This window comes from Neofelis nebulosa, chromosome 2, assembly GCF_028018385.1.
Source record: "Neofelis nebulosa isolate mNeoNeb1 chromosome 2, mNeoNeb1.pri, whole genome shotgun sequence".
Classification (NCBI taxonomy): Eukaryota; Metazoa; Chordata; class Mammalia; order Carnivora; family Felidae; genus Neofelis; species Neofelis nebulosa.
This window is the reverse complement of record NC_080783.1, coordinates 171,567,852-171,592,370: the sequence shown is the minus strand read 5'-3', so window position 1 is coordinate 171,592,370 and position 24,519 is coordinate 171,567,852. Positions and strand designations below refer to the sequence as shown.

General features: G+C 38.4%; 1 protein-coding gene across 4 annotated transcripts in view; it reads left to right on the top strand.

Moving 5' to 3' along the window:
* Positions 1-24,519, top strand: part of PATJ (PATJ crumbs cell polarity complex component) — a 366,822-nt gene that overhangs the window by 123,977 nt on the left and 218,326 nt on the right. For all 4 annotated transcript variants that reach the window (XM_058717189.1, XM_058717188.1, XM_058717187.1 and 1 more), the window contains exons 23-25: positions 14,439-14,510; positions 16,597-16,774; positions 22,111-22,221. In XM_058717189.1, coding sequence (XP_058573172.1) covers positions 14,439-14,510; positions 16,597-16,774; positions 22,111-22,221 — 361 coding nt within the window. The remainder of the gene's footprint in view (positions 1-14,438; positions 14,511-16,596; positions 16,775-22,110; positions 22,222-24,519) is intronic.

Here is a 24,519-nt window from a genome sequence, read left to right as displayed (position 1 = left end):
AAAAAAAAAAAGAGTCACAGACTTCCAGTTATAAACTAAATAAATCACAGAGACAAGTATAGCATAAGGAATGTAGTTAATATAATTTTTATGATGACAGGTGGTAGCTACACTTATGGTGAGCGTTTTGCAATGTATAGAACCACTGAATCACTGTGTCACACACCTGAAACCGATATAACATTGTATGTTATACTTTAATTAAAAAAAAAAGTTTATAGGAGCATGAACAGGTTGTAAGGGAAAACGAATTCAGTGTGGGACAAGACGAAGGTTCCAGTATCCATAGGACAACAAAGCGAAGTAGAATCAATTAGGTGTGTGATTCTGGGGATTCATGTTGGTATCTATCCTGATGTTAATAATTGGGAGCAAGATCAAGTGTAGGTGAAACTGCTAGATTTGAATAGTCATCCAGGGTAAGCTCAAATACTAAGAAGAGCATGGGACCAAAATTGGAGTCTTGCAGAGCAGCAATATCACAAGTAAGAATGGAGGCAGAAAATAGTGAAATGGAGTGAACAAAATGTCAGAGGAAATTAAACCTAGAGGTTGTCGTAGAAACCGGACAAGAGAACATTTTACCAAAGGTTTTCACAGACCTTCATTATGGCCTACAGAGAGGTCAGGGCAGATAAAACGGAAAAGTTTACTTGGGGTTTGGCCACACGGATGCACTAGGTAAGCATAGAACGGTTTAAGAAAAATGGAAATCAGAGAGTAGTAGGTTGAGAATTGAACAGGTCCGAAATTGGGCATAGTAAGTCCAGTGAGACTAGTGTTTTCAGAATCCAGGTCATGAAAAGAGACAGAATGCATGTTATCTAGATAGCTAGAGGGTATTTTTGGATTGAGGTAAAGAAGAAGGGGTTATGCATACATAATTACATATATATTGATATATGTATTGTGTGTGTGTCTTTCTGGGAAAGATCCAGCAAAGAAATATGTAGATGCTGGAAAGGAAGTTATTAAACACAGTCCCTGGAGAGAGGAGAAGGAGAGAAAGATATTGCACACCTAGAGAGATTAACCTTTGGTGGTTAATCCACAGAGACAGGTGCCAGGAATGAAAGCAAAATACAAATGCAAGTGCTATTTGTATCCTGTAGATAGGAATCCAAAGAGATTTTTTATTTTTTATATTTTTTGTCATTTAGGTAAAGATTATTTTAAAAGAGTGATAAGGTGGTAGTAATGTGTACATTAAAAGTAGAGGTGTCACTTTTGAAACAAGGGTAGGAGAGTAATGGCTTAGTGGTTGGTGGAAAGCAGTTTAGAAAAATCTTGCTCCCTGCCCCCCACCTTCCAACTTCCCAAGGTGAGAGAGTGAGTATCATTCACTTGAACATGGTATCTGTGGCAGAGAACCAGAAGCTGTTGAGAGAATGTTTGGTGAAGAGGTCAGAGTGTGGAGTAGTTTCTTGACAATTCAAGGAGATTCCGTGGAGTGTGATGGGTAGTTTGGCCTGGGGGCGGGGAGAGGGGAAGGGGTATCGGTGGGGTGTATGAGAATGGAAGGAGAAACCAGAGCAGCAAGGAAGGAAGGAGTTGGAGGTGTTGGCCAAGCATAACAGGGATGAGAGATAGGGTGGACTTATTGGCCTTCGTGTTTTTATTAAACCTTTAGTCCAAGAATGATTTTGTATTGACATATGAAGTGTCTTAGAATGATATCACTTCTCCATTCAGCAACCTGTGACTTTGACCCTTTTTATTGACCTTTACATTTAATTTTATTTATTTATTTTTAAGATTTTATTTCCAAGTAATCTTTGCACCCAGTGTGGGGCTTGAACTCAAAACCATGAGATCAAGAGTCACGTGCTCCACCAACTGAGCCAGGCAGGTGTCCCTCTGCCTATAGTTTTAGACAGAAACTTCATATTGCAAAAAATTGGTCTCTGTGCTTCAGCAAAGCTCCTTTCTGAGTGTAAAGGAAAAGACTCAGAGGTTCCTGGCTGGCTCAGTCAGTGGGGCATGCGATTCTTGGTCTCAGGGTTTTTTGGTTTTTTTTTGTTTTGTTTTTTTTTTTAATTTTTTTTCAACGTTTTTTATTTATTTTTGGGACAGAGAGAGACAGAGCATGAACGGGGGAGGGGCAGAGAGAGAGGGAGACACAGAATCGGAAACAGGCTCCAGGCTCTGAGCCGTCAGCCCAGAGCCTGACGCGGGGCTCGAACTCACGGACCGCGAGATCGTGACCTGGCTGAAGTCGGACGCTTAACCGACTGCGCCACCCAGGCGCCCCGGTCTCAGGGTTTTGAGTTCGAGCTCCATATTGGGTATGGAGACCGCTTAAAATAAAATTAAAAATTAAAAAAAAAAAAAAAAAAAGAAAGACTCAGATAAGCTCAACCACTTGGAAAAATCTGATGGCTTTTCATTGAGCAGAACTGGATCAGTGTTCGGCAGGGAGGTGCTGACAGGTCCTGTGTCCTGGCATGAGCAATGTAACCAAGCTCCTGGGAAAATGCATAGTATTAAACAGGCAATGGGTTTGTTTCTTCAGGAGGGATGGTTGCAGATGGAAGTACTGGAAGGCTTAAAAATATAATTTTATAGGGACACCTGGGTGGCTCAGTCAGTTGAGCATCCGACTTCGGCTCAGGTCATGATCTCGCAGTCTGTGAGTTCAAACCCCACGTCGGGCTCTGTGCTGACAGCTCAGAGCCTGGAACTTGCTTCCGATTCTGTGTCTGCCTCTCTCTCTGCCCCTCCCCTGCTCATGGTCTCTTTCTCTCTGTCAAAAATAAATAAACATTTAAAATATATATGTATATATATAATTTTATGACTTATTTTAAATTTATTTTTAATTGTTTTAATGTTTATTTTTGAGAGAGACAGGGTGTGAGTGGGAAAAAGGCAGAGAGAGAGGGAGACACAGAATTTGAAGCAGGCTGCAGGCTCTGAGCTGTTAGCACAGAGCCCGATGTGGGGCTCCAACCTATGAACTGTAAGATCATGACCTGAGCCAAAATCAGCCACTTAACCAACTGAGCCATCCAGGTGCCCCTGACTTTTTTTTTTAATTAGAAATTTTTTTAAGTAATCTCTACACCCAATGTGGGTCTCAAACTCACAACCCTGAAATCAGGAGTTACATGCTCCAGTGACTCAACCACCCAGGTCCCCCTAATTTTGACTACTTATATGGTCAAATTACTTTTCAAATGAGACCGTTTTATTTTTTTAAATTTCTCTTCTGCTTGGTGTCAATAATTAAATCTCACAAAGAATTCGGAAATGAGACTGCTTTTTTAAAGGTATAGAACTGTAATTGGAAAATATCTAAACAAATTTCCAAAACCACCCCCCCTTTCTTATGCAGAAGTAAAAATGGAACATCCATTCTGTCTTACTCAGTTCTTACCACTTTCAGAAAGGGAAGATACACTTTACTCCCACCTCATTCCTTTCTTATTCTCCAGAGGTAACTTTGACAAGCTGATTTCTTTTTTAAATTTTTTTTTTTTCAACGTTTTTTATTTATTTTTGGACAGAGAGAGACAGAGCATGAACAGGGGAGGGGCAGAGAGAGAGGGAGACACAGAATCGGAAACAGGCTCCAGGCTCCGAGCCATCAGCCCAAAGCCTGACGCGGGGCTCGAACTCACGGACCGCGAGATCGTGACCTGGCTGAAGTCGGACGCTTAACCGACTGCGCCACCCAGGCGCCCCAACAAGCTGATTTCTTATGTGGGCACAGGCATTCAAGAGTTTCAACCTAACTTTTGAGAGCTCAGTCTTGCATTTGAATGTTGTTTTTTTCACTTGCTGTTATAGATTCAGGATATATTAAAATTTTAGCAGGTAATAGACGAGTTCCTGTAAGTCATGTGTTCCCCCTTTTAGTCTTTAGAGGTATGTCCCATGGAGTTAGGTTCATAGGTGAGTATTTATTGCCACTCTGGAGCTTTTCTGAGTAATGCATAGATTCTTTTGGAAGACAGTCTTTCAGATCAGGGTATCATGAAGTGCTAAATGATAGTTTAGAGTTTCTACTTTGCATTAATTTTGGTGTAGAACCCAGCTAAGTTATTTAATGTACACTGTGCTTCTGCATCCCATTGACTTCCCTGTACCTTTAGAGGCCTAATTTTTTGTTTGTTTGTTTGTTTGTTTGTTTGTTCTAAGATTAAATTTAAAGGGGGCCTGTAGTGCAATGGATAATGTGTCTGACTACAGATCAGAATATTTATTCAATTTATTTAAACTCAACAAAACAGGGGTACCTTGGTGGTTCAGGTGGTTAAGCATCCAACTTTGGCTCAGGTCATAGTCTTGTGGTTGTGGGTTTGAACCCAGCATCTGTCTCTGTGCTGTGCAGACAGCTCAGAGCCTGGAGACTGCTTTGGATTCTGTGTCTCCTTCTCTTTCTGCTTCTCCCCCACTCACATTCTGTTTTTTTTTTTCTCTCTCTCTCTCTCTCTCAAAAATAAATAACATTTAAAAAATAATAAACTAAAACAACACAAAAACAATTCACCCATTTCTATCTCTCACCCCCTGCCTCTTGCAACTACCAATCTGTTGTTGTCTGTATCTGTGAGCTTTTTTGTTGTTGTTGTTTATTTTATTTTTAATGTTTATTTATTTTGAGAGAGAGAGAGGGAGTACGCACACAATGGAGGAAGGGTAGAGAGAAAAGGAAAGAGAGGATCTCAAGCAGGCCCTGTGCTGTCAGCCGGGCTTAATCCCATGAACCATGAGATCATGACCAGAGGTGAAATCAAGAGTTGGACGCTTAACCAACTGAGCCACCCAGGCACCCCTGTTGTTTTAGATTCCACATATAAGAGAGATCATATGGTATTTATCTTTGTTTGTCTGATTTATCTCACTTAGCATAATACCCTCAAGTTCCATCCATGTTGTCTCAAATGACAAGATTTCATTCCTTTGATGGCTATATAATATTCCATGATTTCTTTATCAATGGACACTTTGGCTCTTTCTGTATCTCGGCTATCATAAATAAATATCATAAATAATGCTACACATGAACATGGGAGTGCATGTATCTTTTGTATCAGTGTGTTCTTTTTTTAAATTTTTATTTATTTATTTATTTATTTGCTAAATACTCATAAGTGAAATTGATGGATCATATAGTGATTGTATTTTTAAATTTTTGAAGAACCTCCATACTCTTTCCATAATGGTTGCATCAATTTACATTTCCAACAACAGTGTACAGAAGTTCCCTTTTCTCCATATCTTTGCCAATCAGCACTTGTTATTTCTCGCTTTTTTGATAATTTCCATTCTAATAGATGTGAAGTGATACCTCACTGTAGTTTTGATTTGCATTTCTCTGCAAATTTTCATGTACCTGTTGGTCATCTGTATGTCGTCTTTGGGAAAAAATGTCTATTCAGATCCTCTGCCCATTTTTTAATTGGATTGTTTGCTTTTTGGTATTGAGTTGTATGAATTCTTTACATATTTTGGGTTTTATTCTCTTATCAGATATATGATTTGCAATTATTTTATCTCATTCAGTAGGTTGCCATTTCATTTTGTTTATTGTTTATGTACTGATTAGTTTATGTGGTCCCACTTGTTTACTTTTGATTTTGTTCCTTTTACTTTTGGTGTTGGATTACAAAAATCATGACTAAGACCTATGTTAAGGAGTTTACCACCTATGTTTTCTTCTAGGAATTTTATGATTTCAGGTCTTATATTCAAGTCATTAATCCATTTTGGGTTAATTTTTGTGTATGTTGTGAGATAGTGGTCCAGTTTCATTCTTTTGTATGTGGCTGTGGAATTTTCCCAACACCATTTATTGAAGAGACCATCCTTTCCCCACTATATGTTCTTGGCTCCTTTGTTGTAAATTAATTGATGATCTAAGTGTGGGTTTATTTCTGGACTCTATCCCATTGATGTATGTGTTTCTTTTTATGCCAGTACCATACTGTTCTAATTACTATAGCTTTGTAATATAGTTTGAAATCTGGAAGCATGTTACCTCCAGCCTTGTTCTTTCTCAAGATTTCTTTGGTTAATCTAGGTCTTTGAGGTTTCATATAAATTTTAGTATTGTTTATTCTATTTCTGTGAAAAGTACCACTGGGATTTTAATAGCAGTTGCATTGAATCTGTAGATTACTTTAGGTAGCATGGACATTTTAAAAATATTAATATTTTTAATGGGGCACCTGGGTGGCTCAGTTGGTTAAGCGTCCGACTTCGGCTCAGGTCATGATCTCACGGCTCGTGAGTTCGAGCCCCACGTCAGGCTCTGTGCTGACAGCTCAGAGCCTGGAGCCTGTTTCAGATTCTGTGTCTCCCTCTCTCTCTCTCTGACCCTCCCCCGTTCATCCTCTGTCTCTCTCTGTCTCAAAAGTAAATAAACATTTAAAAAAATTTTTTTTAAATATTAATATTTTTAATCCGTGAGCATGAAATATCTTTTATTTGTGTCTTCAGTTTCTTTCATTAATATCTTGTAGTTTTCAATAGGTCTTTCAACAGGTCTTGTAGTTTTCAACAGGTCTTTCATCTCCTTGGTTAATTTTATTTATAGGTATCTTATTCCTTTTGATCGAATTGTAAATGGATTTGTTCTTAATTTCTCTCTCTGATACTTTGTATTAGTGTAAAGAAACAACTGATTTTTGCATGTTGATTTTGTATACTGCAACTTTACAGAATTCATTTATCCTAACTTCTTTTTGATAGAGTCTTTAGGATTTTCTATATATGATATCATGTCATCTGCAAATAGTGAGTTTTACTTCTTCCTTTCCAATTTAGATGCCTTTGGTTTCTTTTCTGAATAAAAGTGGTAAGAGTGATCATTCTTGTCTTGTTCCTTATCTTAAAGGAAAAGCTTTTAGCATTTCACTCTTAGGTCTGATGTTAGCTGTGAGCTTGTCATATATGGCATTTATGTTGAGGTACATTTTCTCTATACCTGCTTTTTTGAGATTTGTTATTATAAACGGATGTTAAATTTTGTCAGATGGTCTTTTTGCATCTATTGAGATGATCATATGAATTTTAGCCTTCATTTTGTTAATGTAGTGTATCACATTGATTTGTGATTGGTTGAACCATATTTGCATCCTTGGAATCAGTCTTACTGGATTATGGTGTATGATCCTTTTAATGTATTGTTGAATTTGGTTTGCTAATATTTTGTTGAGGATTTTTGCATCTTTGTATCTTTGTCTGGTTTTGGTATCAAGGTAATGCTGGCCTGTAAAATATGTTTGGAAGAGTTCACCCCCTTCATTTTTTGGAAAATTTTAAGAAGGATTGGTAATAAATTTTCTTTGAATATTTGGTAGAATTCACTAGTGAAGCCTTCTGGTTCTGAATTTTAGTTTATTGGGAGGCTTTCAATTACCAATTGAATCTCCTTGTTAGTAATTGGTCTATTGAGGTTTTCTATTTCTACCTTATTCAGTCTTGAAAGATTGTATGTTTCTAGGAATTTATCTGTTTCTTCTAGGTTGTCCCATTTGTTGGCATATACTTGTTCATAGTAGTTTCATGATTCTTTGTATTTCTGTGGCATCGGTGGCATTTCTGATTTTATTTGAGACCTCTTTTTTGCTTGAGTAGTCTAGCCAAAGGTTTGTCAATTCTGTTTATCTTTTCAAAGACCAGCTTTTAGTTTCATTGGTCTTTTCCATTATCATTTTAGTCTCTATTTCATTTATTTCTGCTCTAATCATTGTTATTTCCTTCCTTTTAAAAACTTTGGGCTTCATTTGTTTTTCTAGTTTTTTCATGTGTAAAAGGTTGTTTGAGACTTTCCTTGTTTCTTGAGGTAGGCATTAATTGCTATGAGCTTTCCTCTTAAAACTGTTTTTGCTGCATCACATAAAGTTTGGTATGTTAAATTCCCATTTTTGTTTATCTCAATGTATTTCTTTTTCATTTTTTTTTTCATTTTTTAAAAATTTCTCTTTCATTTTCTTTTATTTCTCTTTGGATTGACCAGTGGGTCAAAGAATGTTGTTTAATCTCCACATATTTATGAACTTTCTAGTTCCTAGTTTCATACCATTGCAGATGGAAATGATGCTTCATTTAATTTCAGTCATCTTAAATGATTAAGACTTGTGGGGTACCTGGGTAGCTCAGTAAGTTGAGCGTCCGACTTCGGCTCAGGTCAGTGATCTCACAGTTGATGGGTTTAAGCCCTCTGTCAGGCTCTGTGCTAACAGCTCAGAGCCTGGAGCCTGTTTTGGATTCTGTGTCTCCCTCTTCTGCTTGTGCTCTGTCTCTGTCTTTCAAAAATAAATAAAAATGTTAAAAAATTTTTGTTTTAAATGATTAAGACTTGTTTTGTGAGGCTCAGTCAGTTAAGCATACAACCTCGGCTCAAGTCGTGATCTCAGGGTTTATGCGTTTGAGCCCTGCGTGGGGCTCTCTGGTGTCAGAGCAGAGCCCACTTAAGATTCTCTGTCCCCCTGTCTCTTTGCCCCTCCCCCACTTGTGTTGCATGTAATATCTCAAAAATAAACTTAGAAAAAAAAAAAACAGGGGCGCCTGGGTGGCGCAGTCGGTTAAGCGTCCGACTTCAGCCAGGTCACGATCTCGCAGTCCGTGAGTTCGAGCCCCGCGTCAGGCTCTGGGCTGATGGCTCGGAGCCTGGAGCCTGTTTCCGATTCTGTGTCTCCCTCTCTCTCTGCCCCTCCCCCGTTCATGCTCTGTCTCTCTCTGTCCCAAAAATAAATAAAAAACGTTGAAAAAAAAATTTTTTTAAAAAATTTAAAAAAAAAAAAAAAAGAAAAAAAAAAAAAACAACTTGTGGCCTAAGATATGATCTATCTTAGGAAATACTCCATGTGCACTTGAAGAATGTGTATTCTAATGCTTTTGGAATGGTATATTCTGTATGTATCTGTTAAATTCACCTGGTCTAACATGTCATTTGAGGTAGATGTTTCCTTATTGATTTTTTGGTCTAAAGTCCCCTACTGTTATTGTATCACTATTTTTCCCTTTAGGTCTATTAATGTTTGCTTAATATATTTAAGTGCTCCTGTGTTCTATATTAATGTTATATTTTCTTATTGGACTGATTATCCTGACATAACATCCTTCTTTGTCTCTTAATCTTTGTTTTAAAGTTTATTTTGTCTGATAGAAGTATGTCTGCTCCAGCTTTCTTTTAGTTTCCATCGCATGGCATATACTTTTTCATTTCTTCACTTTCATTCTGTGTGTCTTTACATCTGAAAGGAGTCTTGTAGGTACATGTAGATGGGTCTTGTTTTTTCATTCATTCAGCTACTCCGTGTCTTTGGAGATTTTAGTACATTTAGTACATTTAGTAGATTTAGTACATCGAGAGGTATGTGTTTATTGCCATTTTGTTAATTGTTTTCTATCTGTTTTTGTAGTTTTTCTCTGTTCCTTTCTTCTCTTATTTTCTTTGTGGTTTGGTGACTTTCTTCAGTGGTATGCTTATATTTTTAAATCTTTTGTGTATTTACTACAGGTTTTTGGCCTGTAGTTACCATGAGACTTACATATAACAATTTACATCTATAATAGTCTACGTTAAGTTGATAATAACTTACATTTGATCCCATTCTAAAGCTCAATGTTTTTACTACTCCCAACCATGTTTTATGTTTTTGATATCATAGTTTACATATTTTTATCTTGTGTGTCCCTTAACTAATTATTGTAATCATAGTTATTTTACTATTTTTTCTTTTAACCCTCATACTAGCTTTATAAATAATCCACGACCTTTATTATATATTTACTTTTCCAGTGAGATTTGTTCTTTCACATGTGTTCTCGTTACTAATTAACACTCTTTCTTTTCAGCTTAAAGAAGCCCCTCTAAGATTTCTTGTAAGGCCAGTTTAGTGGTGATGAACTCCTTTAGTTTTTACCTGTCTGGAAAACTCTTTATCTCTTCTTCAATTCTGAATGATCATTTTGCCAGATAGAGTATTTTTGGTTTCAAGTGTTTTCTTTCAACACTTTGAATATATCATGCCATTCCCTTGTGACCTATAAAGCATGTGCTTAAAAATTTGCTGGCAATCTTATCATGGGGAGTGGGTTTTTTTTTTTTTTAATATTAACAAGGTTTTTTTTCTTTTGCTACATTTAATATTCTTCCCTTGTCTTTAACTTTTGACATTTTAATTATAACATGTCTTGTTGTGGGTCTCTCTGGTTTCAACTTGTTTGGAACTCTGGGCTTCCTGGATCTGGATGGCTATTTCATTTCCCATTGTAAGGAAGTTTTAGCCATTATTTCCTCAAATGAAATTTCTACCTCTTTCTCTTTCTTTTCTCTTTCTGGGAGCCCTATAAAAAGTGAATATTAGTTTATTTGAAGTTGTCCTATAAGTCCCTTAAGCTATTTTCATTTTTTCTTATCCTTTCTTCCTTTTGCTTCTTTGATTGGTCTTGTCTTTGAGGTGATTGATCCTTCTGTTTTGTCTAGTCAGCTATTGAATACCTGTAGTGTATTTTTCAGTTCACATATTGCATTCTTCAGCTCTGTGACTGGTTTGGTACTTTCTTATGTTTTCTATGTGTTTGTTGAAGTTTTAATTGTGTTCATCCATTCTTTCAACTTCAGTGATCATCTTTATGACCATGACTTTGGACTCTTTATCAGGTATATTGCTTATCTCCTTTTGACTTAGGCATTCTGAGGTTTTTTAAATTTCATTTGGAACATTCCTCTGTTTCTTCATGTTGCTTGACTTTCTGTGTTGGTTTCTATACAGTAGATGAAACTGCCACCTCTCCCAGTCTAGAAAGAGTGGCCTTGTGTAGGAGGTGAAACTTTTCATTCAGCCCTACCACAGCTCTTGGTTGTTTCCCAAATTTCTGTGCTTGTTCAAGCAGGCTGTTGTATTTTTAATAGCTCCTGGTAGTTGAGGATGTGCCTCAACTGAGGTTGTCAGTGTCCAAAAGGGGAGAATCAGGCTTTGACTAGAAGCCAAACCCTTAGGCAGCAGCTTTAAAAGTATGCAAATGTCTATGGTCCTGAGGGACCACATGTGTAAGCCCCACTGGCCACCAAAGACAGGCAATCTGAGGTGTGCCTTGGGTGGCAGTCACAAAAATTTGGGCTCCAGAAGAGTGTTTATAAGCTCCTTTTGGGGAGATACCAGCAAGCTGGAGCAAAGCAGAGGGAAAGTGCCAAGGTGGTGTTCACAGCCTATGTTCCTTTAGAGCCACGCTGTAGGGCACTGGATGTGTGCCAAACCTGAATCCTGCCCCTTAGTCCAAAGCTCCAGGACGAGAAGAGTGACCTTTTTCACAGAAAGCCTGGGGCATATGCCTCAGTCTGCCATCTTTGAAGTGCCCTGGTAATGGTAGCCTACCAAGAATGGTCCTCTGATTGCCATAGTCCTGTGGAACCCAACAATGCAAGACCCTTCATCCACCAAAGCCAGGCAATCAAAGGGTGTCCCTGGACATCCGCTGCGAACACCAGGCATCAGACTCATGGAGAACTCTCCTCCCAAGAGTCAGTGGCTCTCTGGAGCGTGGCTGATGGTGAGCATGATGCAAGCACTTGCCTCTCTGGAAAGGCTTAGTCAGCCCGAGGTGTGTCCTTAATTAGACCAAATATTTATGTCTTATTATCACACCTGTCATGATTTGGGATACACGAAAGTAGAAAATAGAAGGAAAGTTTCAATGTTGGTTTGTTTGGGGATTTTTAATTTTTAATCCTCAGTTAATATTTAAAGGGGAATAGAGCATGACAGGGGCACCTGGGTGGCTTGGTCGTTAAGCATCCGACTTCGGCTCAGGTTATGATCTCACAGTCCGTGAGTTCGAGCCCCACGTCGGGCTCTGTGCTGACAGCTCAGAGCCTGGAGCCTGCTTCAGATTCTGTGTCTTCCTCTCTCTGACCCTCCCCTGTTCATGCTCTGTCTCTCTCTGTCTCAAAAATAAATAAACATTAAAAAATTTAAAAAATAAAAAAATAAAATAAAATAAAGCATGACAATATTCCTTGCAGTAATGTCCATATTCTGAAAACCAGGATATAATGTAAAGTATCATATTTGGGATGGCAGATAAATTACATCAATAGTATGGGCTATTAAGATGCTGTTAAATAAAAAAAGAAAGATTACAATACATGGGGAAAAGTTTTGGTAGAAATTCAAATGAAAAAAATTGTAAAGGAAATGAATATTAAGCTTCCACTAAATGACAGTCACATCATTTAATTCTTGTTACTGTTACATAGCATAATCAAAATATGAAAGCTTCTATTACAGCTATTCAATGAACATCTATGCACATGTGCAAAGAATAATATGATGTGATAATATGAAGACTTTGCTTAAATTGGTAGAATCCTGGGTATCCTGTAGGGATTGCATTCAGCTGCTTATAAAACTCTCCACTTGGGGTGGCTTAACCAAGTGGGGCTGTAATTTTTTTCATGTAAAAACCCCTGAAGAAGGTGATCTGCCGGGGTCTTAAACACCTTCCTTTCTGCTCTGCTGTCTTTAATGCATTGCTTTAGTCACTGTTTCTTCATGATTTTAAAATGTATGCTTCACTGCCAATATCATCTCTGCCTTCTAGGCAAGAAGAAAGGGAAGGTCGTAGCATGAAAGGCTCCTGCCAGATGATTCTCTCTCCATGTAATGAGTTTTTCTGGAAATCTCTGGGGACTTGTACTTCCATTTCAGAACTGTAGCTCCCAGTTAACATTAGCTGAAAGGAAGTCCAGAAAATGTATTTCTTTAAATCTGGGCATAGTGCCACCTGGAATAAAGGAGAAGTTATGTTGGTAAGGAAGGAGGAAGAGGACATTAGATAAGTAATTGGCAAGTATCTGCCAAACTCTTTTTCCTTGAATACTGTGATGCTCTTAATCATGAAATCATTGACTGGCTGAGGCAACAAAACTATCTGGGAATAGGTGAGATGTTAATGACCCCTAATGATTCCAATTTCTTAACTAATACTTGGATTCTTTCGGTATTCTCTTTTTCATTCAGCCTGAAACCATTCTACCTTAGAAAGTCTGTCTGTAGACATGCAGGTGGGTTTGGGGTTTTGCTGCTATTTATAGGATTCATTTGAGACTTCAGAGAAAAATGGAGCATTGAAACGTTTAGGCTGCAACACAGATTTGGATACTGTGAGGAGGTTGTGTAGTTACGTTGCAGCCTTCCCTGAGCTTCAGTTCCTCAAGTGGAAGAATAAAATAATAATATGACCTGCAGTGCCTGCTTCACAGGGTTTTTGTGAATGTGAAATGGAAGAGGTAGTACCTACATTTTTGTATAGAGTAATAAAATGTACCCTTCAGACCTATTATCTCAGGTGGTGGTCCAGAGTCACACACGCATTTCATGGTGCGGGTTAGACTGGGGCTTAGGAGTACTCTTAGGAGTACTCTTCCAGATAATATATGGTAATGTCTCTACCCTACTAGATAGCATTACCTTTATAAGTACTTTGTAATTCAGCATTTTTAAAAGGATCTTTTTTTTTTTTTTAAGTTTATTTATTTTGAGGAGGGAAAGGGGCAGAGAGGGAGAATCCCAAGCCCTGACATGGGGCTCGATCCCATGACCCTGGGGTCATGAGTTGAGCCAAAATCAAGACTTGGATGCTTGTAGCACCTGGGTAGCTTGGTCTTACTTCAGCTCAGGTTGCGGTTTGCACATTCAAGCCCCATGTTGGGCTCTACGCTGACAGCTTGGAGCCTAGAGCCTGCTTCAGATTCTCCCCCTCTCTCTCTGCCCCTCTAACCTCCCCCTCAAAAATAAATAAACATTAAAAAAGAGATGCTTAACTGACTGAGCCTTGCAGGCACCCCTGTAATTCAGCATTTTATGTTATCACTTCCATACCAGCATGACTTGATGGGTGAAAGTATGGCAGTGGTAGGTGGGAGGATCAAATTGGATCTACCAGAAGGAAATCTCTCTGCAAACTGCAAAGTGATGGATAATGACACAAAACGTTCATGGGATACACATCACAGGGGAGTTACTTAGCGCCAGGATGACAGATCTACAAAGAGGGATTGTGTTTCCTGTTTAGCCATTTCAGCTACGTATGTTGGTTTATGCTGGAGTGTTTTCTTTGCTTGTCGATCAGGACCAAGTTTTAAGGAATATATGTTATAATATTTTGTACCTTGATCATGAAACAAATGTGAAGTTGTACAAATCACACATAGATTTTTAGGAAATAGCGTCTAGACTGTCACCAATAAAAGTGTTCATAATCTGTGATGTTTCTGGTGCCAGGTGGATTGTTTGTTGAACATTAAAAGTAATGTATTTTTGTTTTGTACAGATAGTTAACTGTTGATGTAAATATTTTAAACCTTAAAAATTAAGAACTATTTACCTACAAATAGATTGTTCAACTTCAAAACTTTGTAAGAACCTTTAACAGCACTGTTTTACAAGGTGCATGTGTGTTTTTCCTTTGTCTCTCTTCAGTGAGTTACCTGAGAGAGAAGAAGGTGAAGGAGAAGAAACTCCAAACTTCAGCCACTGGGGTCCACCAAGAATGTACGTTGATGATGTCATTGGCTTTCTCAGTAGGAGAACACAGTTGGTTGCTCTTTCCTTTCAGAGTGTCATTTAGACGTTCTCTACTGATTAAGTATTGCCATAATGTACATCTAGGCTGGTCTAAGGTTTTTTTTTTTTTTAATTATTTTAATATGAAATTTGTTGTCAAATTGGTTTGCATACAACACCCAGTGCTCATCCCAACAGGTGCCCCCCTCAATGCCCATCACCCACTTTCCCCTGTCCCCCACCCCCCATCAACCCTCAGTTTATTCTCAGTTTTTAAGAGTCTCTTATGGTTTGGCTCTCTCCCTCTCTAACTTTTTTCTTCCCTTCCCCTCCCCCATGGTCTTCTGTTAAGTTTCTCAAGGTCCACATAAGAGTGAAAGCATATGGTATCTGTCTTTCTCTGTGTGACTTATTTCACTTAGCATAACACTCTCCAGTTCCATCCACATTGCTACAAAATGACCTAAATTTTAGTTTCAGTTTGTCTTCTCTAGAGATTTTTACCTGGGCAAAATGACTGTAATCAATATTAGGAAAGTCTTTATCATACCTTTACAGAGAAAGCAATTTGCAGTTGTCCATGTATGGTAGTAACCAATGGACTAAGCATATTTTATTACTGCATCCTTGAGGAAGGCAGGTAGGACTGCCCTGAAAGGACTAAAATTCCTTCCCTTATTTTTTTTTTTAAGTGAACAACAACATCAGTTGAGGTTTCTATCATGTGTCAATTTATCTCTATCCTCCTTCCTTCCCTTGTGTTAGTTCCAAGTTTGTGCCTAGTTTGAGCTAACAGTATATAAAAGTCTTCCATTACCTGCTCTATTCTGCATGCGTTATTAATGCCACAATACCTACCAACGTTGTCTGTTTTCTTCTTGCACTTCTGAATTTTGTCTTTGGGAGCCGTTTTCTTTTCTTTTTTCAATGTTTGTTTATATTAGTTTGAGAGAGCTGCCCACAAGCAGGGGAGGGGCAGAGAGAATCTAAATCAGGCTCCACACTTTCAGTTCATAGACCCGGGCTCCATCCCACTAACCTGGTTCATGACCTGAACCAAAATCCAAGAGTCAGATGCTTAACCCACGGAGCCACCCAGGTGCCCCTCTTGGGAGCTGTTTTCTGAACTACTTTTGAAAAATTTCAGTTAATCATTGGTCACATCTGTGCAGTTTGAGCAAAATTCATAACCAGGGAAGAGCAAGTTTTATTCCATTCTTTATTTTTTAAAGTTATGTGGGGGTGCCTGGGTGGCTCATTCAGGTTGCCTGGGAGGCTCAGGTGGTTGAACATACGATTTCAGCTCAGGTCATGATTTCATCATGAGTTAGGAGCCCTGCATCAGGCTCTGCGCTGACAGTGAGGAGCCTGCTTGGGATTTCTCTCTCCCTTTCTCTCTCTCCCTCCCCAACTTGCTCTCTCTCTGTCAAATAAAATAATAAAATAAAATAAAATAAAATAAAATAAAATAAAATAAAATAAAATAAAATAAAATAAAATAAAGTAAAATAAAATAAAATAAAATAAAATAGATGATGTGGAGGTAGGAAGAAAAGAGAACAACTTCCAGCCTTAAGAGCAAAATCTGTCCTCCACTTAAAGAACCACAGGTTAAACCTGCTGACTGGAAAAAACAGTTTGGGTAACAAGATTTTTGGTCAGAAATTTATTTTATTATGAAAGTTTGTGGGGTTTGTCAAAATGATATATGTGACTTTCTTGATTTTTTTTTCACCCATTTATTACTTTCTTCATTCTTTGCTAATGTTATGGATATAGATTAAAAGAACTAATTACAGAAAATATATTGTGGTAGGAGCTGTGAACATTAAGAATATTAAGATGTGTAATTATTGTTTTAGAAATCTTTTTCCAAATTCAGGCTTTCACATGTGCCACAAATCACTGAAAATATCTTAGAATTTTTGAACGAGGTACAATTTTGATAACATTTGTAAAAATATATTCATATAAGATATGAGTCACAAGGATATGGTACAAAGTGAACACTTCTAGTGACAGTCCAACAAGTTATACTAACTTATTCATGAGTGAATTTATTTTCTTTTTACAGTGTTGAGATTTTCAGAGAACCCAATGTGTCCCTTGGTATTAGTATTGTTGGTGGACAAACTGTTATAAAACGCCTGAAGAATGGAGAGGAACTTAAAGGTATATTTATCAAACAAGTTTTAGAAGACAGTCCAGCAGGAAAAACAAATGCTCTTAAAACAGGAGATAAAATACTTGAGGTAAATGATGTTAAAATTCTGTTTTCGTTTGAAACCTGCTTTAAGACAGTAATATTTAACCAGAAGTCCTCCCTTCATTGTTGGGGTGTATGTATGTACAATTGGTGTATTTTCTTCCCATGCCTTAGTTTGTATGTTGTTTGCATAATTATATGTATATAATTATAACATCAGCGTGGTAGCATACAGAATGGTGCACAAAGGCGCAGCTGACTGAAAAAACAATTCTACGATTTAACAGAATGAGGCAGGTGATGAGCATTGTGCTTCTCCCACAGTCTGACAAGTTGTAATTTTTTTTCATCATTTAAAAAATTTCTAATATTCTCTTTTTTGTAGGTGTAGTTGATCTAGAATGAATGTTACATTAATTTTTGTAGGTGTAGGAGGTATACAACATAGTGATTCGACAATTGTGTACATTCCGCAGTGCTTGCCCCAAGTGTAGTTAGCATCTGTCCCCATACAACATTGTTACCATATTATTGACTAGATTCCCTAGAACAAGCTCTACCTTTTATAAATATGTGTCAGTGGAATAGCCATGCACATCCTCCCAGATTCCATTGGAGAGAGGGGCGAATCCATTGTTCACATGTGGCAGGTTTGTAGAGCAGAGTTTAAAAGGTCCATCAAGGCACTGAGATTGTCCTGAGGTCTGAACCTCACACATTTCTTTGCATTGCATTTATTGGATGGCCTCATATTCCATATCTTCAGTCCCAGCATCTGCTCCTTCATGATACCTGCTTTATGATGATAAACTTCAGCCCTGGTGCTTCAGCTCTGATAAAGTGAAAAGAGCACTGGAGGTCATGGGGTGAAGTCTTGATTGTCCTGTTTACTTTGCATTTGTTCTTGGACAAATTATTAAATGCACCTTATTCTCATGGAAATGAGAATTCAAAACCCATAGCATGATTGTGAGTATTAAAGCAAAGAACTGTGTAAAACCTTTCTGTATATACAAATATTAGGTTATATTTGTGTTTTTGAAACTAAAAAGAAAATTTCAAACACACGGGGGACATGGCAGTGAAGAAAATGAGCAAAATTCCTACTCCTATGGCATTTACATGGTAGTAGGGGAGATATTACATAAGTGATGTGTAGAGTGTTAGATTGTAGATTCTATGGAGAAATAGAACAGAAAGATAAGGAATGGAAGTGGTTATTGCAACTGATAGGTTGGTTACAAATACAGGAAGCGTGAGAATGAGCCGTGTGGATGTATAGGGGAAGAAGGATCCAGGCAGAGAGAACTAAAAGGCGAAAGCTCTGAGGTAGGAGTTTGTCTGGCTGTGTTGAAGGAGCAGAAAGCAGACTGGCACTGCTAATGTAGCTAAAGGGAGCAAGAGAGCGTGAAGAGAAAAGGTCTGAGAGGTAAAGTGAAGCCACATCACAGAGAGCTTGGAAGGTTGTCTTTGAACGCAGTGAGAATCCATTAGAAGATCATGAATGCATACATATTTTAAAAGGATTACTCCTTCTGGGGCAGGTGTGGTTTCCTTTATTAAGTATTTGCATGGTACATTGGTTTGGTTTTTGTTTTTTTGTTTTTTTTCATTCCTTCATTTTCACCCTTATTTGTGATTTTGTTTTAGCTGTATGTTTTGTAAGCAATACATAAGGGATTTTGTCTTATTAAATCTATATTGATAATCTTCTAGTAAATAAGTGGCACGGATTAATTTTTTATTTTGATTACTGATATATTTGAACTTAATTTTTAACTATATGTTTTGTATTTTGTTTGGTCTCTCCCCCACCTTAACTTTCTATTTTGAAATACAGAGTCATGGGAAAGAAATTGTAAAGAAATATACAAGGAGGTCCCATGTACTCTTCCCTCAGCCTCCCTCAATGTTAATGTTACCTTAACAGTAACTATAGCCATAGTGCGATAGCAAAACCAAAATACTGATATTGACATAATTCACAGACCTTATTTCCATTTTACCAATTAGGCACACACCGATGTATAACTGTATGTGTTTTTATAGCTCTCCAGTTTGATCACATGTCTAGCCTTGCATAACCACCACCACAATCAAGAAACTCAACCGTATCACCACAAGACTCCCCTGTGCTACCCTCTGCAGCCATTCCTCTTCCCCTCTTCATGTCCCCCCATCCCCAACCTCTGGGAATCACTGATCTGTTTCTCCATGTCTTTAATTACCTCATTTCACAATTATCACAGAAATGGAATTATGCATTCTGTATCTTTTTGAGATTGGCTTTTTTCATTCTGTATAATTTCACTGAAGTTCATTTAATCTGTTGTGTCCATTAATAGTTGATACCCTTTTATTATGTCTGAGTAGTATTTCATGGTGTGGAGGTACCACAGTTTAACCATTCATCCACTGAAAGCCACTTGGGTAGTTTCCAGTTCTGGGCTTATTGTTATGAATAAAGCTTCTCTAAATATTCGTATACAAGTTCCTGAGTGAAAATAAGTCTTCATTTGTCTGAGATAAATGCCCAAGAATGCAATTGCTGGGTTGTATGGTAAGTCCATTTTTAGTTTTGAAAGGAGCTGTCAAAACTATTTTCCACAGTGGCTGTACTATTTTACATTCCCACCAGCAATGTATGAGTGGCCCAGTTTCCCCACATCCTCACCAACATTTGGTGTTGTCACTGTTTTTCATTCTGCACATTCTGATGGGCAGATAGTGATACCTCATTGTTGTTTTGAGTTTCCCCAATGGAAAATGATAAAGAACTTTTCACACCTTATGTATGTGTCCTTTTCAGGGAAATGTTTGTGCAGGTCTTTTGCCTGTTTCCTAATTGGATTGTTCATTGTTTATCTTCTTAAATTTTGTGGGTTTTCCCCTCATCTTTCTCTGCTGTAAGATGAATGTATTCTCTCACTTATCCATCAACACTTTTATATCACTGTTGTGTCTCAGATTTAGTAAATTTCTTTAAACTCACACCAGATGTGAAATGTTAATACTTGAATCTTTATTTTGTCAAACATACTGAGTCATTTGTTTACTTTTTTCCCGTGAAGAGAATTACTCATTTGTTTTTAAGTAAAGCTTAATATTTCTTTCTGCCTTGAAACAATTGCACAATTGCATAAAGGATTTAGGCCCATGTAGAGAAGAATTTGTTTAAGTGGGAAATTGGAATTTAATTTCATTTTTAGAAATGGGTCTGTCTTGTGTGAATGAGACACACTTTGGGTTATAAATTTACAGCTTAGAAACACTCAGGTTATTTTTTTGTTGTAACAGAATTCCATTCCCCCCCCCTAACTTCCCAACTTTAGGGATTCACATTTAACCCTGTGGAAATCTGTGTTGGGGAAACCGAAGCTGGTTATTACTGGAAGATGAAGTCGTTCTTTTATAGCTTCTACTTCATTTATTGTAGAATGTCATGGGGATCAGGTTATTCGTAAGAAGCTTCTTCAAACCATTGTGATTGCTTTTAAGCTTCAGTTAAATTTTTTTCTATATGCATTTACTATTATCCTCATCCTTCCTGAGTTCAGATGGGAAAAGGCTTTACAGAGCATTGAAACCTCCCACCGGATGTCTGTTAGAATAAAAGGCCAAAGTTCCTGCCGTGGCTTTTGTGTGGTGTGCCTTCAGCTGCCTTCCTGACCTCACCTCTCTCTCCTCTCCATTTTGCACTGTGCTTTAGACTCACCTGCCTTTTTTATTTTTTTATTTAAAAAAATTTTTTTGCCAATCATTTATTTCTTTTTAATGAGAGAGCAAGCAGGGGAAGGGACAGAGGGAGAGAGAATCTTAAGCAGGCTCCATGCTGAGTGCAGAGCTGACACAGGGCTCAATCCCATGACCCTGGGATCATGACCTGAGCCAAAATCAAGAGTCAGGCACTTAAGTGTCTGAAGCACCCAAGCACCCCTGGACCCACCTGCCTTCAGACCTCTCACATACGACGCTCCTGTCTCATACCTTCAGGCCCTTACCTGTGTGTCCCTCAGCTTCAGAGGTGGTCAGTTTTCTCTTCACTCTGCTCTGATTCCGTGATTGATCATCCTTGTCGTTTCCAGCTCCTTGGATCCCCTTTGCTTTTACTGAACTTGTCTGGGGGAACCACATCCTAGTTAAATGCAACTCTTTGCTTATTTCAGGACTCTGGCATGGCTGGAGAAAATAACAGTGCTGTCTGGTCTCATTTTAAAATTCATGAGCTCCTTCTCAAGTGAGTCTTTAGTTCTGCCCTGCAATCCTGTAATATGTCCCTAGTTATTTCATTTTCCTGCTTCCCGAGGTAACTCTTTCATACCTCCTAAACTGCTCAGTTTATGGTCCTTGTTTTTTATTTCATGGAGAAAATGAAAGCAGTCAAAAAGGAACTTCCCCTTGCTGCCACTGCGTGCCAAATCTTTTTTTTTTCTAACTGTATCTGTAACAACAAATGAACTGTTTGTGCTTCTGTCTAAAGCCAACCTGCCTGACTTGTAGCACAGAAGTCATTCCCTCCTCAGTGTCCAAGGATTTACTTCTACAGGTGTCACTTCTCTCTCTCATATCCATTTCCTCTCCACTGCACCATGATTACTGTAATACCTCCCATCTCAAACACAAAAGCCAACCTTGATCCCACATCCCTATCCACCCACCTACATTCCGATTTCTTTGGTCTCCTTAACATGAAAAAGTATTCACAAACTGTCCTTGTCGGCTGACCATAGGCACCCCTGCATTTACCAAGACCTTGTTACATTATCGTTTTGAAAAACTGGTTCTGTTAAATATGGTAAATACAGAATGCTCTTGGAGATTATGGACGTTTGCATGTTAGGTTTTCTGAAATCTGTATGATGAGGAGCTATTTACACTTACCCCAATTTACTGAACAGAGAACACTTTTAGTAAAAGAACCCATGGATATTTTCATAGTTCTTTTTTGAACATCATTTGAGAGATGTTCCGCTACTCAATTGTGATAATGGACAGTGTGCTTAAAATATCATACTTCTCAATTCGAGAGAAGAGTCCAGACCACCCTTCCCTGTCCCCACTCAGAATTATGTGCTGTGTTGGTGGCAGAGGTGACACCACAGCACAGAAGCTTCTTGGGATTCTGTCACGAACTGAGCTACCTATTTTGGATAATTGTATTTAACCAGGGCTATTGTTACTAAGATGTTTGTCTCATTCGCTTGTCTTGAAGGCGGAATGTTATTTTCCTTAAATATGTTCTCCTAAAGCAACAAAGCTTTTTATGGGCCAATCTTAGTTTTTTGGCTTTGGTCTAATTCATTAGACTCTGGCTGTTCTCATAGCTGGTTAATATATGTGAACTTGACAGCCTTTCTAATTGAAGTGACTTCTGTGTTTCAGGTGTCTGGAGTAGATTTGCAGAATGCCTCACACAGAGAAGCAGTCGAGGCCATTAAGAATGCAGGAAATCCTGTGGTGTTCGTTGTTCAGAGCTTGTCGTCCACTCCAAGAGTAAGCCTAAGTTAATATTTTCAAAGCGTTTAAAAATACTCTCTGCGTATCTATAGACCAAGCTTTTCCTCTGTGTTTTTTTCTACATTATTTTCATTTTGATCCTACTATTACCCAGAGAAAGCATTACTTCATAAAAATTTAGTTATTTTCTTTAGTTATTCACCTTCCCCTTTTTTCTTTGATTGTGGTCGTTTGGCCAAATTTGAGTCATTCCAGCTTGCACTGGTTTAAGTCACAGGCTGTGGAGTCAAACCGACCTGTTTTCAATTCCTTGATTTCCCTGTTTACCAGCTTTGCTAACTGAGAGACAAGTTACTTAACTTTTCTGAGCCAGTTACTTTATTTATAAAAATACTTTGAACATAAAGGGGTCAGATATAACACCATTCTAGAGGTACTATCATGTTCTGTGTATTTATTAAAGCATGCAAACATGGTGCATTGTCGTATGTTCTTTTGGACATTCCGAATTCAAAACCAGCAGTATTTAATCATAACGCTTGCTTCTGTAATAAATTACTCTTTTGGTATGGAATTACAACTCTAATGTTAGTGGCAGGGTATGTATTTTGTATTGTAACATGCAGCAGAAATATCACCCATAAGCCCTGTAACGGGAAGAAATGTTTATTTTTCTTTATTTTATGGAAGACAGCTGTTCAAAACACAGGCACTTTTGAACATTAGAAAAACTGTGCATGTTTTCTAAAAATGCTTTTCAATAAGTAAGGCAGTGTTTTTCAACCTTTTGTATGTCAAGGCATACAGAGAATAGTATTTGGGTGGCATACCAGACAGATGTTTGGCTGCCCTGAGGGCGGGGGTGGGGGGGCATCGATACACTTTGCCACACTTGAACCTCCCTGCACACAGTAGGCTACACGCTCACCCCACCGCTCTGCTGTGGTGCACTGCATTGCAGTATGATCCCTCCTAGTCCAAGACTGACTGACAGAGGTGAACTGAATAAAGTCTTTTCCCTCTGATACCATTTGAAATTTTTTGGGATCCACTTTTGAAGTCTTTTTTGGAATCAAAGTTTTTGGAAGCCACTTTTTAACTCTTACACTAAGAGAAAGTTGTGGAGGCTATCACTTTTATTTCTGGAAACTTGAGTTCAATAGGAAAAATGGCCAAATTATTCCTTGCCAAATGGCACTTCTAAAGAAACCGTTTTGGGGCGCCTGGGTGGCGCAGTCGGTTAAGCGTCCGACTTCAGCCAGGTCACGATCTCGCGGTCCGTGAGTTCGAGCCCCGCGTCAGGCTCTGGGCTGATGGCTCGGAGCCTGGAGCCTGTTTCCGATTCTGTGTCTCCCTCTCTCTCTGCCCCTCCCCCGTTCATGCTCTGTCTCTCTCTGTCCCAAAAATAAATAAAAAACGTTGAAAAAAATAAAGAAACCGTTTTGAGCTAGAATGAGCCAATGAAATTATACCTTTATGTGGCCACTTGTGAATGCCCCGCCCAAAAAATGTTCAAAGCTTTTAAGTAAGTTATAAAGTCAACCAAAAAGGCCAAGCAAGCATTTAATCCAGCCTTTGCTGGTGAGCTGAAGTGGAAATTTTCACTCAGATGACAAACGGTGCAGTTTCTTTCAACTGTTCAAAAAAGATCTTCTCTGCATTGTGCCTTGCTCGAGTCATTCAGCCCCGATGCGACACAGCAGACTGCCACATGGTGCATTCGGTTCAGCAAGCATTGAACTGTCTCTGATTCTAGGCAAGGGAACATATTCAGGTGATGGTGTTAATTATTATGTCCATGACTTACTCCATTTTTCAACACAAAATGATTCCTGCTTGAATGAGGCAATGAAAGGAATCAAGTTTCATATCTTTGCAAAATGGCGCTCTCTTTGGCTTATTTGTTGTTGCAAATAGTATAGACCCTCACAGGAGTAGAAAATAGAGCCACATGCTTAATCAGTTTTGACCACTTTTCATTAAACTTTGAGACTTTCCTCAAAACCCCCAAAGAAGTCATTTCCTAATGGGACTATCAAAGACCCTATCGTCTATTTTTTTTTTTTTAATATTTATTTATTTTTGAGAGAGACAGAGTGTGAGCGGGGAAGGGGCAGAAAGAAAGAGGCAGACACAGAATCTGAAGCAGGATCCAGGTTCCAAGTTGGCAGCACGGACCCTGATGCAGGGCCCGAACCCATGAACTATGAGATCATGACCTGAGCTGAAGTCAGACGCCCAACTGACTGAATCACCCAAGCGCCCCCAAAGACCCTGTGTCTCAAGTGCCCCTGTTACATGGAGATTGTCATCAACATCATGAATTGAGCAGTG